At 44.1% G+C, this 12584-nt stretch overlaps 1 protein-coding gene across 7 annotated transcripts in view; it reads right to left on the bottom strand.

Moving 5' to 3' along the window:
• The window catches only part of RBFOX1 (RNA binding fox-1 homolog 1), a 404111-nt gene that overhangs the window by 58612 nt on the left and 332915 nt on the right, over positions 1 to 12584 (bottom strand). For all 7 annotated transcript variants that reach the window (XM_065924298.1, XM_065924297.1, XM_065924302.1 and 4 more), the window contains exon 9: positions 8017 to 8149. In XM_065924298.1, coding sequence (XP_065780370.1) covers positions 8017 to 8149 — 133 coding nt within the window. The remainder of the gene's footprint in view (positions 1 to 8016; positions 8150 to 12584) is intronic.

Raw genomic sequence — 12584 nt, 5'->3', positions numbered from 1 at the left:
ATCTAGTTATACATCAGTGACTCTTGTCAAAGTTGGAGGGGGAGGGAGATCAAATTTAAAAATTGGACCTTGGGAATACCCTGGAAGTCCAGTGGTTATAACTCAGCGTTTCCACTGCAGGAGGCATAGGTTCAATCCCTGGTCAGGGAGCTAAGATCTCCCAAACAAGCACACACAACTCCACAGAACCAGACCCTGACTTAAAAGACCAGTATAAGAGGCTAGATAGAAGGTGATGTAAGAGTGAACAATATAATAATACTTAACCAAATATTAATATAGATTCGAGTACGGGAAGGGATGCATGCATGCTCAGTGGCTTCAGTTGTGTCCTATTCCTTGTGACCCTTTGGACGGTAGCCTGCCAGGTTCCTCTGTCCATGGGATTTTCACCGTCAAGAATACTAGAGTGGGCAGCCACCTCCCTTTCCAGGGAATCTTCCCCACTCAGGGATCGAATCCAAGTCTCTTGTGTTTCCTCCACCGGCAGGCAGGTTCTTTACTCCTGAACCATCTGGGAAGCCCTGTGTCTGTCCTTCTAGTCTGACCTAGTTATCATGACCCCACCTAGTCCTCAAAAATACCCTTATGAGATGGATAATAGCCTCTTCTGGCATCAGTAAAGTGAGACAGAGAGAGCTAGGTATTGACAAAGCTGGGATTGTAGCCTAGCTTGTATTGTATTGGCTTCACAGCCCAAACTTTTAATTGCTATGGCAGGCAGCAGTGGTCAGACTTCAGCCGGGATCAGAACCACCTCGAGGGCCCATCAAAACACAGATGGCTGGGCCCCACGCCCAGCCCAGAGGTTCTGAATCAATACAGCTAGATGCAGAGGGCGGGGGAGGTTGGGTTTAAGGATTTGCATTTTTAACAAGTCCCAGGGGGAGCTAAGGCTGCTGGTCCAAGGACTAAAAAACTTATTGCCCTACAAAGTACCACCCTCCACGTGTCATCTTCCGTGACATTCGAGAGAATGCTGAAGGCCAGGCTCCTAGTGTGTGTGCATGCTAAGTTGCTTCAGTTATCTCTGACTCTTTGCAACCATACGGACCATAGCCCACCAGGCTATGGAGTAGGGTGCCATGCCCTTCTCCAGGGAATCCTCCCCACCCAGGGATCGAACCCATTCTCTTATGTCTCCTGCATCAGCACGTGGGTTCTTAACCACTAGCGCCCCCTGGGAAGCCTAGGTCCTATTCTAAATAGGAACTGGTTTCAAGCAAGCTCTTACAAAGACTCATGATGGTTTCCAAGAATGTATTCAAACATTTTTAAAAACCTCACTAAACAGGTGCACTCGAAATAACATAAACGAAGAGAGAGGAGGGTGGGGGATGATGTCTAATATGGAGCTCTCGATAAATGAGCCATGGCCACATACAAGAGAAGAGAGGTACCATCATGCATAGAACAGGTGCAGCCCCATTTTAATGCAGAGGCGGTCGGTCTAGCCATGCAAAGGTAATTGTATTGCTTGTCAATCACTTTGGGACCGCAATATGCTTTTGCAAGAATGTAATTCGAATGCACATCTCATTTTCTTAGAAAGGTAATAACTGTAGTTAAATATTTGGATGAATGCAAGCAGGGGATGATTGCACTACAGCAAATTAGTTTACGGAAAAGGAAAGAAAGTATGGGATGCCCAGACTATACAATCTGTTTGAATAATGTAATATATCCCAACCACCAATACATTCTTAAAGGAAAGGTTATTTAATGATGGTGTATCTTGCTGCCCCTTCCAAATGGGGAAAAAAAAATTTGTAATGCGTTCAAATGCATTAAACCATAGTTGGTTTAGAATGGATATCAGGTGGGTCCATAAACTCACTGGCATTTGCACAGCATTGTGCAGTGAGAGGACACTGATATTTTCCCAGGGAAAAATACATATTTTTAATTAGATTATCAAAGACATCTGTGACATTGCACTTTCTCCCCCTAAAGTTAAGAAATACTCATTTATGGTGTTTGTCTTATAATGCACTCAATGAAGAGTGCATTTCTTTTTAATGTGAGAAGTTAGATTTTAACACTGGCTGAGAATTTAAACAAGAACTCACAGCAAAACCAAAACAAAAAAAAAAAAAGCCAAAAAGCTAGAGAGAATTCTGGAAAGTATTCTGAGAATAGGTGATGATAACTATAGTTCCTAGTAGTTATGTTAATTGAGAAAGTTCCTGAGCATCAGATAATGACATCCGAGCATGAGACATTTATAAATTAAAACCAGAAAGCATGGCTGATTCACAGAAAGAAAGGTTCAGCCACATAGTTCCACAGGTTTCTTCAGGACCTAACCTGAAAGCAGCCGCTAAAGCGCTATGTATGGGCTTCCTTCTTGTACTAGCCAACTGTGTAAAGTCTCTCCCAGGGATATCACCATATCTTTTTGTATTCAGAGGAGCATAGTCTCCTCAAAATACCTCACAAGGTAACTCTAAGAAGTTGCACATAGATGTGTCATAACAGGGCTTCCCAGGTGGCTCAGGGGTAAAGAATCCACCTGCCAAGACAGGAATCACAAGAGACATGGGTTCAACCCCTGGGTTGGGAAGATCCCCAGGAGGAGGAAATGGCAACATACTCCAGTATTCTTGCCTGGAAAATCGCATGGAGAGAGGAGACTGGCGGGCTAGAGTCCATGTGGTCACAAAGAATCAGACACGACTGAGCAACTGACCACACACGTGTCATAATTAATGACCTGAGAAAGTGCAGAATACCTTGCTCAAAAATATCCCGAGAGTCAGGATGAAAACCTATCGCTATCCCGAGAGTCAAGATGAAAACCTATCGCAAAATGCTGGATGTTTCACTTAGAATAATGATAATAATTTTAAAATCTCCTATGGTTCTTTGTATTTCTAGTCTCATACAAGTTGCCTGTTACATAGTAGGACTGGATACCTATGCGCATGCTAAGTCAATTCTGTCATGTCTGATTCTTTGGGACCCCATGGACTGTAGCCTGCCAGACTCCTCTGTCCATGGGATTCTCCAGGCAAGAAAACTGGAGTGGGTTGCCATGCCCTCTTGCAGGGGATCTTCCCAACCCAGGGATCACACCCACTTCTCTTACGTCTCCTGCATTGGCAGGTGGGTTCTTTACCACTAGCACCACCTGGGAAGCCCAGAACTTGATAAGACGCTGTTTATTAATTAACCAAGAACAAGAACTTGATGAAACCAATCTTATGGGGTTTTGTCAGGAAAGGATTATGGTTTAACCACTGTCCTGTAACATATGGTGTTGTACTGAGTCTGGAGTATGTTTTTCTGATGCTTCCACTTGCCATCTTAATCCACAGAGGATCAGCCTACAAGCTCCCTCAGATGGCAGTCACCCATTGGGTAATTTCTCCCCAATGTGAGTCCTAGGAAGACAGACTGGACATGGTGTCTGACACTGACTTTGGGGTCAAATGCAAGAAGAAATATGGATGACATGGTCCCATCAACTCTCTTTCACACTGTTCACTAGTTAATATTTTGTTTCCAATCTACAGATTCCATTAGCCACTTGAAGTACCTCTGTCTAAAGCCATCTCTATGGCTTACATGGGATGGAGGTCAATTAACAGCAGGTGCCCCATCCCAACCCCCACAGCCCAGGGGTAAGTAACTCATGGATGCAGAATTGTGGGTGTTCAACTCAAGCAAAATGGGACCTTGAGAAAGAGGAGTATGGGCAGCTAATAAAAAGTCAATGCCTATCTCAACAGAAACTACAGTAGCAACAGTTCACCTGCCATCTGATGGAATGGATGAAGCTGTAACCTTACACTCATCTCCCTACTTCATCTTCTATCAACACTTCAGAGGCAGGTATAGTCTTTACCCAGTTGCTAAGGCAATTGTGCCTACAGAGATTAAGCTACCAAGGGCAGCATGAGACAGAACAGCAGGAGGCAATCTTATCTGCCTGGTAGTTTATGTCTTTATAGGAGTGCAACAACCCTATTGACTGTGTAGGCACTAGCTTTCTAACTTATCACCCATTCTCACTCAGTTAATGTTGACAATCAATAAGGAGTTAGCTAATGCAATCTGAGGCTTTCCTCTCATTCCTGTGATCCTGGTTCAGGCAGAATTCCCCTCCCCAGGGATGATCATGTATTAATGTCACAATAACTTTCTGTTCAGCTATATGAGAAAGAGAAGATAAGGCTCTTCATAACTTATGTTCTTTATTCTCTGGGAGGAACTTCAGAAAATGTCAGGATGTGGAGGAAAAAACCAAATCAATAAAAGGAAAGGAAAGAATGCCAGGGCACCCTGAGTTAATCTTCCTGGGTGACTGCCTTGATGTTGGATACTTCCAAGGGTCACCCAGGGTTCCACAAAACTGACCGTGGAGGTTCTGTGGGTGTTTTCCAAATTCCGCACACCTCCAAAGGAAAAAAGGAAGCTATACATGGACACAGGATAAATGACACATTTTTGGTTGAGATTTTAGTAACAGTGTTCTCAGATTAGATTCTTTACAATAAACAGAAGTTTAGGATGACAGATACGTCTTCAACTGGTGACAAGGGGAGTAATAAATTCTCCCCCCAAAATGCAGTTTGCTAGATGATGACTTATAAAAAAGAGGGGATCTCTGAATGTGAAGGAAAATCACAGAATGAGATTTTAACAGCACACCTTAGGAAATGACTGGAATTTTTCCTGTTTGGGTTTTCTTTCCTTTTTTGGTTTTTAGTTTTTAAAAATTATTAAAAAATTTTAATTGAAGTGTAATTGATTTAGAAGAAGGGGGTGACAGAGGATGAGATGGTTGGGTGGCATCACCAATTCAATGGGCATGAGTTTGAGCAAACTCTGGGAGATAGTGAAGGACAGGGGAAGTTTGGTATGCTGCAGACCATGGGGTTGCAAAGAGTTGGACATAACTGAGTGACTGAACAGCAACACTCCCTAAAAAGCCTATCTTACCACTTCCATGCATCTTAAAATTGTTAGCATCTATGGTGTTCCCTCTGCTTGCCTGTAAGAAACTCCTTCAAAGGTGCCATCTGCCTCGGCATCCTCAGCTCATGGAGCTGAGAAAGGCAATGTTGAGCTGAACTGGACTGGAAGAGAGAGTCAAATCTAGAAACCGGGAAACCAAAGGACTCTGAAGACAGAAAACTATAGGAAACCCACACCATCCCCTGGATCTCCTGAATCCTGATGACATCACTTCCTGGAAAGAGAAGTGGGTTTTGCAACCTCTCTGCTACTTGCTTCAGTCAACACAGATTAGGGCTCTCCACTCCAGCCAAGGTCTGTTCTGTGTCCTCCTTGGTGCTCTTTGTTTGAAGATGAACTGCTCCTTCTTCTCCTCCCCCTATGGACTCCTTCAGCTTAAGCCAATGAAGAAAAAGGAGCCTTCATTGAAGATGCTCAGTTCCTACTTTTTCACTTGGTACCAATGCACTCCAGGCAGTTTATAATGCAGCAAAACACCCAGGCAACTGGCTAAATTTCCTCCTTTCGACCAGTACTCTGCTCTAATAGAACATGCAGACATGGACATACACATCCCTAGCCTTTCTAAATTTTCTGGTCCTCCTGTCTTGAGAATTTTACCTTTCTACTAAGTGTGATTTCAGAATTCCAGCCATAATATTGCCAGCAAAGAGGCACAATCCACCATTACAACCAAAATGATTAGGAAGATGGCTGGAACATTAAAGTGAAATCATGTACAAAGCAGTCACCAAGAATGTGTTTTACCACTTGGAGACGCCTAAGTCTCTCCCTGGCAAATGTGGCATTCATTAGTTATGCCTGGCTATTCCTAGCAAACAGCAAGTTCATTATAAGTTAGCAAATTTCAATTTTACAGCAGGTGTATTATTCGAGATTTTTTTAAAATAAATTACTCATATGAGGATAAGCCGTATAATTTTATTTTATTTTTCTGTTTGGTATAGTAATGAGATACCAAGGGTACGTAGACTGAAAAGTGACAATTTTCATCTACTGAGGTAAGATAATGATTTTCAGACAAACTAATATGATATAAACATGCAATTTTGCATGTATCACTTATGAATCTTGCTTCAGTCATTACATGATCCCAGAGGGTAATTCTTTCTTTTCTTCATTACTCATTCTGTGGCCTTGGCAATAATAAATCTTTGTTTCTGCCTTTCTGGATCTATAAAGTGGGCTCAATACTGTGGACTGGAGATAATCACTATATAATCAATGATTCCTCACAATACTTGGTCAGATATAAAAGGCTTAGGACATGCAGATGTATTATTTTGGAGGACTGTGAGAATTTAAGGTCAATTCATCCTTGGTTTGTTATGATCATCCACCTTTTCAGGAAAAAAAACAAAACAAAACTGTTTTTGCAGTAGAAGCTCAGAATTGCCCTAAGAAGCTCAGAATTAATCAAAGTCTAATGATCATTTAAGAAATGATGGACATCGTCTTATTTCTCTTTTATTTCCCCTTTCTGATGATTTCATAGAGTCTCATTTCTTAATATCCTTAACTTAGTTATGTGCATTTGTTTTTAAAACACTTCAAATGCTCTACGCTGGAATGGGTGAGATATGACTAAATAATGAACAAAGAGCGTCTCCCTTTGTCATCAACATAATAGACATGATCTAGGCTTATTCAGGTTTTCTAAAAGACAGATAAGCTGAAGAGCTATAGAAAATGCATTTAACCCTTTCACACAGTCCTGAATATAACCAGATTCTTTCTAGAGACCAGAAAGCCAGTCCTTGACCAGAGAAGACCTGCGCCAGGCGGTGCTGGGAACTGCTGAGTTTTCCTGTGTGTGTGCTCAGTCATCTCAGTTGTGTCCAGCTCTTTGCGATCACATGGACTGCAGCCCTCCAGGCTCCTCTGTGGGATTTTCCAGGCAAAAATCCTGGAGTGGGTTTCCATGCCCTCCTCCAGGGGATCTTCCCAACCCAGGGATCAAACCTGAGTCTCCTGCACTGGCAGGCAGGGTCTTTACCCATGAGCCACTGGGGAAGCCACATTTGGGTCCTGGTAACTCTTTGTGTTGGGGGGCTGGGTGGGGGGCTGTCCTGCACTTTGTAGGATTTTTAGCAGCATCCCCAACCTCCACCCAATAGATGCTATCACAATAACCAAAAATGTCTACAGACTTTTCCAGTGTCCTGTGAGGACTACTGCTTTAGGGACTTCTCTCTCTGCGATTCCAGGGGGCCAGAATATTCTGATAATCTAGAAGGATTCCTAACAGGATGCCAGGGACCCAGAATGTACCAGCAAGATTCCTAATAGCAAAGCAGAAAGGGTAGCACTTTGAAACTGCAGCCCATTACACCAGTACCATTTTTTTTTTTTTTAAATAGCATTCACCACCATTCCTTGAGATTCACTTGGCAACAGCAAAGTCCATGCAGAGAAAGACCAAAGGGGCCATGGGGAACAAATTAATCTGCAAACAAATTCTCCTCAAAGAGGGAAAAAGGAAAGCAAAACCATTTTGGAAAAATCCCACGCAATGAGTCAATTCCAATTTCTTTGAGCTTCAAGAGTACACCTCCTCACCTAATTTTCTCTTCTGGGCCAAAGGTTCATATACCTTGAAGCACAGGATATCTTGGGGGAGGGGGACAAGACCACCCTGGTAATTGTTCCGTCTTAAACCCTCCTGTCCCCCCAACAGAGAGGCTCAAGGGGCGGTATGTGATTCAACCTCCTTAATCACCAGATGTTTGCAATCATCAGAAAGACGTCTTGGGCTGTAACCATTTCTCTGTTCTCCAGCATTCAGTCTCAAAGAGAATTTCCATAACAACATGTGACATGTAGAATGCTTAAAGGCACCAACCATGACAAGACAAATTACACTCATTTTTCAAGACTCTGCAAGGTGCTATACTGCAAGCGGGCGGGCTGCATGCTGGGCGGTTCCGGAGGGCCGGTCAAGGCAGGCATGCACTCCATCGCACCACGCAGGGGCTGGGGCGGGGGCCGGCGTGCTGCGGCGGGAGGCCCGCCCGCCGTGGGCGGCTCCCCACTTACCCGCCGTAGGCCGGGATCGGGGGCGGGGGCGCCGCGGCCCGGAAGGTGTTGTACACGGTGCGGCCACGGCCGCGCAGGTGCGCCCCTCGGTAGGCGGCCGCCGCCGTGGCGGCTGGATACGGGAAGCCGGGCACTGTGGGCGGGAGGAGAGAACAGAAGGTTCAAATCACGCCTGCCTTTGGGGGAACTGTGCCCCCTCAACAAACACACCCAGGACCCTGCTCGCCGTAGGCCAGGGCCGGACACCCGCACCCCTTCCTTCCAGGAGTCAGACTTCTAAAGGCAGGCTGGAGGGACGAGACCAAGGTTCGATTCCACAGAGGATGGGCTAACTCAGTGACCCCGGGACCAAGATCGAGGACAAACATTCACAAAGGATTCTTACTAACAGGGGAAATGCTCACTGCATAAACTTAACTTTTTAAATGCAAGATGTATGTGCACTGGGTTCTCACATCTGCCTATCATCTATTAACATGCATACCTGGCCAATATAGGTATTGTGCATGATACGTATGTGGATGAGCATCCAATATGTATAGATGTATACGTACATATACACATGAGCAAGTATGTGTACATGTGTAAGTGATTATGTATAGTGAAGTGAAAGCTGCTTAGTTATGTCCAGCTCTTTGTGACCCCGTGGACTATTCAGTCCATGGAATTCTCCAGGCCAGAATACTGGAGTGGGTCGCTGTTCCCTTCTCCAGAGGATCTTCCCAACCCAGGGATCAAAACACAGGTCTCCTGCATTGCAGGTAGATTCTTTACCAGCTAAGCCACAAGGAAAGCCTGATTATGTATATATGTGTATATAAAATAATCATGGGTGTTAGTGTGCATATCACATGTATGTGTGCATGAGTATGGGAATATGTATACATGCTTATTTATATATATGTGCATATGTATGTAATTATATATACAAATACATACATACTTCAATGTGTCTGTAGTTATCTGTGAGGCTAAACTTCATGAGAAAACGTTGCTTGTCTACTCATAGCTTTTCTCCATCCTGTTTTAAAGTTTTTTCCATATTTCCCTTTAGGTACCTAGGGTTTCTTCTTATTCAGTTGCTATATCATGTCTGACTCTTTTGTGACCCCATGGACTACAGCCTGCCAGGCTCCTCTGTGCGTGCGATTGCCCACGCAGGAATACTGGAATAGTTGCCATCTCCTTCTCCAGGGGATCTTCCCCACCCAGAGATAGAACCCGAGTCTCCTGCGGCTCTTGCATTGGCAGGTGGATTCTTTACTGCTGAGTCACGGGGGAAGCGCTTATGAGCCTATATTGCTAGTGAAAATGTTTTAATTGAAATACACTGTACCTACAGACAAGCGTATGCATCAGACATGTACAGACCCCTCATACTCCTACGAACAAATCACTACTAAGATCCCATTAGCCCCCTACCCATTTACATAGCTTATAAAACCATTTATACAACAACAATAACTACAGAGAAGTATGAGGACTCAACTCTGAAAGAGAAAGTGTGGGCAGAGTTATCTTCCCAGGGGTGGCGGTGTAGAAATTCTGAGCCAAGTGACTTGGTCAAGAGTCAGGAGGGAAAGTAAGCCTGATGCTTGAGACCCATGATAATTAACACAGCTTCCTCTGCCTGGGATGTCCTTCTTCCTAGGATGTCTGCAAACCCTAATGCATCAGGTCCATGAAACCCTGAGGACATCACCCCACCATGCTGCTCTTTCTAGACCCTGAATCACAGGCTCTCACCATACTGGTCATGCCCATCCCATCCCACTCTCAGCAGGCACTGTTACCTGCAATGAATACCATGGAGGGGATGCTCTTTTAGGAAAATACATTTGGAAAACCACTGTTCCAGGAGATCTATTAATATATAAAAGGGTCAGGAAATCCTAAGGTAAGTGAAGTGCATGCATGCACGCCAAGTCGTTCAGCTGTGTCTGACTCTTTTCAACCCTACGGACTGTAGCCCGCCAGGCTCCTCTGTCCATGGGATTTCCCAGGCAAGAATACTGGAGTGGTTGCCATTTCCTTCTCCAGGGGGTCTTCCCAACCGAGGGATCAAACCCACATCTCTTATGTCTCCTATATAGGCAGGCGGGTTCTTTCCCACTAGCGCCACCTGGGAAGCCCAAGGGAAGTGCATTAACACCATTAATGCAGCAATCCCAGACTTCATTTTTCCAGGAACTCTAGTTCACAGAATACCCAGCCTCTCGTGGGTACTGGTCTGGAGAAGAAAATCACTTATTTATTATGTTTACCTCTTCTATTCATGTGCCAGCTCCTTGAGGGGCCCCCACTAGATCCCACTCATCCCCGCATTTCCCCATGCATCCCCCCACATCAGCCAAAGCCCCTGGATTTTGTCCACAGTAGGTTCTAGACACTGGACACAGTTGATTCTGGATGACTTAAAGACGGGTGAATGGAGCTCTGGGATGTGGTCCAACCAGATGGCTGACAGACTATTCATTCTCTCCTTGTTCCTTTCTCTCCTCTCATCCTGCTTGCCTAACAGGAGCTTGAAGAATCTCCTGTTAGAGAGGGAGCCAGGTGGAATGAACAAGAACCAGGATGGGTTTCCTCATGTCCACAGCCTTGTCTCCCCTGTCCCATCTCTCTTGGGATTTTAGACAGTGTCGGTAGCAACGTGCAAGGCTGGGAAGGACCCAGTTTCTCTTGGTCTGATAGGAAGATAAAGGCTCAGAAAGGCCGCACCACTCAGGAGGCTCTTTCCCAGAGTCAAGGCGACACATCAAGCTCCCCTCTCCCAGAGTATGTATTTTGCCAAATTCAGGGTGTTGTGTGTCATATTATCTTAAAGTCGCCTCCCTCTACATCCAAACAGCCTCCCTCCCTGCCATCATGTTCAAGAGCAGAAGACCTCCACATGGAGAGCAGAACAGAAGAGACAGGTGGTTGCCAAGAGGGAAGGGGTTCAGAAAGGGACAGACGGGGAGGTGGGAGTTAGGAGATGTAAGGTTGTATATACAGAATGAGTAAGCACCAAGGTCCTACTGCATAGCACGGGGAACTATATTCAGTATCCTGTGATAAGTCATAATGGAAAAAAGAATTTTTAAAGAATATCAGAAAACAGACTCTGTAGGACTCCAATTACTTTAGACCATGAAATTTTTTTGCACCTTGTTTTATGTCCCTGGATATGTTCCAGTGTCTCCTAGTTTATAGTCTATGGGAACTTGAATAGAATTTGTATCCTGTTTTTGTGTGAAAATTATATAAATCTTCATTATGTTAAATCGGTTCATGGTGCTTTTCAGGTCTAGGGTATCCTTCTTCTCTTCTATTCATTCTACCAATTTTTGAGTTTGATATGGAAACTCCAACTAAAAATCTTAATTTATATACTTTAAAAAATAATTAGATAGTGGAACTATAAGTAATTTTGTTCTGTATTTTCCAAGTCTCTTGTAATTGTGTTATCATGCTTTCATAATTTAAAAAAACAAAAGGAAAAAGAAAAAATATCTGTAAAATAGTGTAACTGAATAACTGTTGTACCACATAAATTAACACAATATTGTAAATCAATTCTTCAGTAAAAAGAAAAAATAACTAAAAAGAGTAGAAGCCTTTCACTCCATCAGCTCCCCTACTCCCAGAGTCCTTGGACAGAGTAGATCTGTAGCTGCATGTCGGTGGCAAGAGGCTGGGAAGGGAAGGTAGTGGGATTTCCCACAGGAGTTATTCCTGATCCTATATTCACGGAATTGCACAAACTGGACTATAACTCTTAACCTGGAAGTTGAAGACAGACTGACTACCATCTGGAATTCTTTGTGTGTTCCTGAATAGCTGACAGCCAGGCTGTTTCTTGGATTCTACCATATCCTTTTCTGATGATGCTAGTAAAATGCTGGGATGGTAGAACCAAGCCAGAATAATTTTATCTTTCTATTTATGGCCTTTATGTCACAGAAGACCATCCAGGTTATTTCTTAAACTTTAAAAAAAAATTGTCAGCCAAGACAAATCCTATAGCAGTACTTAACTCTCAGCCTGCCAGCCCCTCAGCGCCCATGTTTCTTAGCTGGTGTTTCAGCTGTGCTCAGTCGGTCAGTTGAGTGTGACTCTTTGCAACCCCATGGACTGTCGCCCTCCAGGCTCCTCTGTCCATGGGATTCTCCAGGCAAGAATCCTGGAGTGGGCTGCCATTTCCTCCTCCAGGGGATCTTGCCAACCCAGAGATAGAAGCCGTGACTGTTGCATCTCTTATAGTGGCAGGTGGATTCTTTACCACGGTACCACCTGGGAAGCCCAACTACTATTCTTGAAATTGCAAAGAGGTATCAGCCTCAATGGGGAAAGTGGGGCAATCCTAATATCCTAAAAGGTCAAGAGTTGTGAGATAGGAGATGTTGGCTTCAGCACTGGGGAGAAAAGGAGCGAGCGAGCCTTTGATTCCAATGTGATCTTGCCACAGTTCAAATATTAAGTTTCCGGAGGAACACCCTGGATTTTGAAATAAAGCAAATGAAAAATTCACAATCTGGCAGAGCAGCTGGTTGCCTGTGTGAGGAAACGCGGTAATTATGCTGACC

This window comes from Muntiacus reevesi, chromosome 2 (genome assembly GCF_963930625.1).
Source record: "Muntiacus reevesi chromosome 2, mMunRee1.1, whole genome shotgun sequence".
Lineage (NCBI taxonomy): Eukaryota > Metazoa > Chordata > Mammalia > Artiodactyla > Cervidae > Muntiacus > Muntiacus reevesi.
This window is presented reverse-complemented; position numbering and strand designations above follow the sequence as displayed.